The 1,229-nt window shown below is 33.7% G+C and overlaps 1 protein-coding gene across 1 annotated transcript in view; it reads right to left on the bottom strand.

Annotated features, from left to right (window-relative positions):
• Positions 1-1,001, bottom strand: part of LOC111085224 (neuropeptide F-like) — a 7,549-nt gene extending 6,548 nt beyond the window's left edge. The window contains exon 1 of the mRNA XM_022382821.1: positions 667-1,001. Coding sequence (XP_022238529.1) covers positions 667-854 — 188 coding nt within the window. The 5' untranslated portion in view covers positions 855-1,001. The remainder of the gene's footprint in view (positions 1-666) is intronic.
• Between the last annotated feature and the right edge of the window lie 228 nt (positions 1,002-1,229).

The raw sequence follows: 1,229 nt of genomic DNA on the forward strand, positions 1-1,229 counted from the left end.
TAAGTCATGCAGCAGTGTCCGGTAATGTGACCTCTTTGTTTCATACTATATATATATATATATCTGTGTCATTATAAACTACTTGTATCTGATGATGACAAAACCTTGTCGAAACGTTGTAAATTGCCCATTCAAGCCGTCTCCAAGCATTATTCCGTTATATGTATTATCTGACAACCTTAACTAAAAGAATGTGTAACTAGTCACAGCAACTATGGGTCTTTGCTTCTGTTATGTGTATTATCTGACAACCTTACATTAAATAATATGTAAATAATCAGAGCAATATGGGTCTTTACTTCCGTTATGTGTATTATATGTCAACCTTACCTTAAGGAATGTGTAAATATTCAGAGCAACTATGGGTCTTTGCTTCTGTTACGTGTATTATCTGACAACCTTACATTAAATAATATGTAAATAATCAGAGCAATATGGGTCTTTACTTCCGTTATGTGTATTATGTGTCAACCTTACCTTAAGGAATATGTAAATATTCAGAGCAACTATGGGTCTTTACTTCTATTACGTGTATTATCTGACAACCTTGCCTTGAAATTATTATAACTATTCACATCAACACTGGATCTTTTTTTTTTAACTTAAAAAATGTATAATTAACAACAGAGTGTTTATTTTCATTGTTCTATTAGCTGATAATCTTACCTAGGTCGAGCAATCTGAGAGTAATATTTTTCCAAGGACTCTAAGTATCGCAGAGTGTTGGCGATGTTCGAAACGTCTTCATATGATGGTCGGGCGAGGATCAAGCTGGGATCGGAAACGAGAAGAAGTAGAAAAAATACTGATAGGGGAATTGAAAAAATTTTGAAGGTCTGTGTTTTGAGACTCATTTTCAGTTATATAGATAGATCAAAATCTTGATAACAATAGAAGAAGGTTTATTACTTTTGAAACCACAAAATAATTAGTGATTTTTCACTTCTGAATCAGTCTGTCAGATGCAGAAATAGACGATTTAGAATCAGAGGTACTGAAGAAATTTGTCTTGAGGTTTGATATTTATATCTTTCAACGCGAGTATTTCAAGTTTATAGAAGATAGTAGGCAAACATAAAAAGTTGTGATTTACGTCACGACAACGAAAATCGAGTTTAACCAATAGATTACCGATTTCTGACATACGGCGTCCAATAGCGTTTGGTCTGGTAGGCACGTGAATGGGATGGTAATTACGAATCTGGCAAATTCCAGTAGTTTTACTTTCG

The sequence above is a fragment of the Limulus polyphemus genome, unplaced genomic scaffold (assembly GCF_000517525.1).
Source record: "Limulus polyphemus unplaced genomic scaffold, Limulus_polyphemus-2.1.2 Scaffold280, whole genome shotgun sequence".
NCBI classification, from domain to species: domain Eukaryota; kingdom Metazoa; phylum Arthropoda; class Merostomata; order Xiphosura; family Limulidae; genus Limulus; species Limulus polyphemus.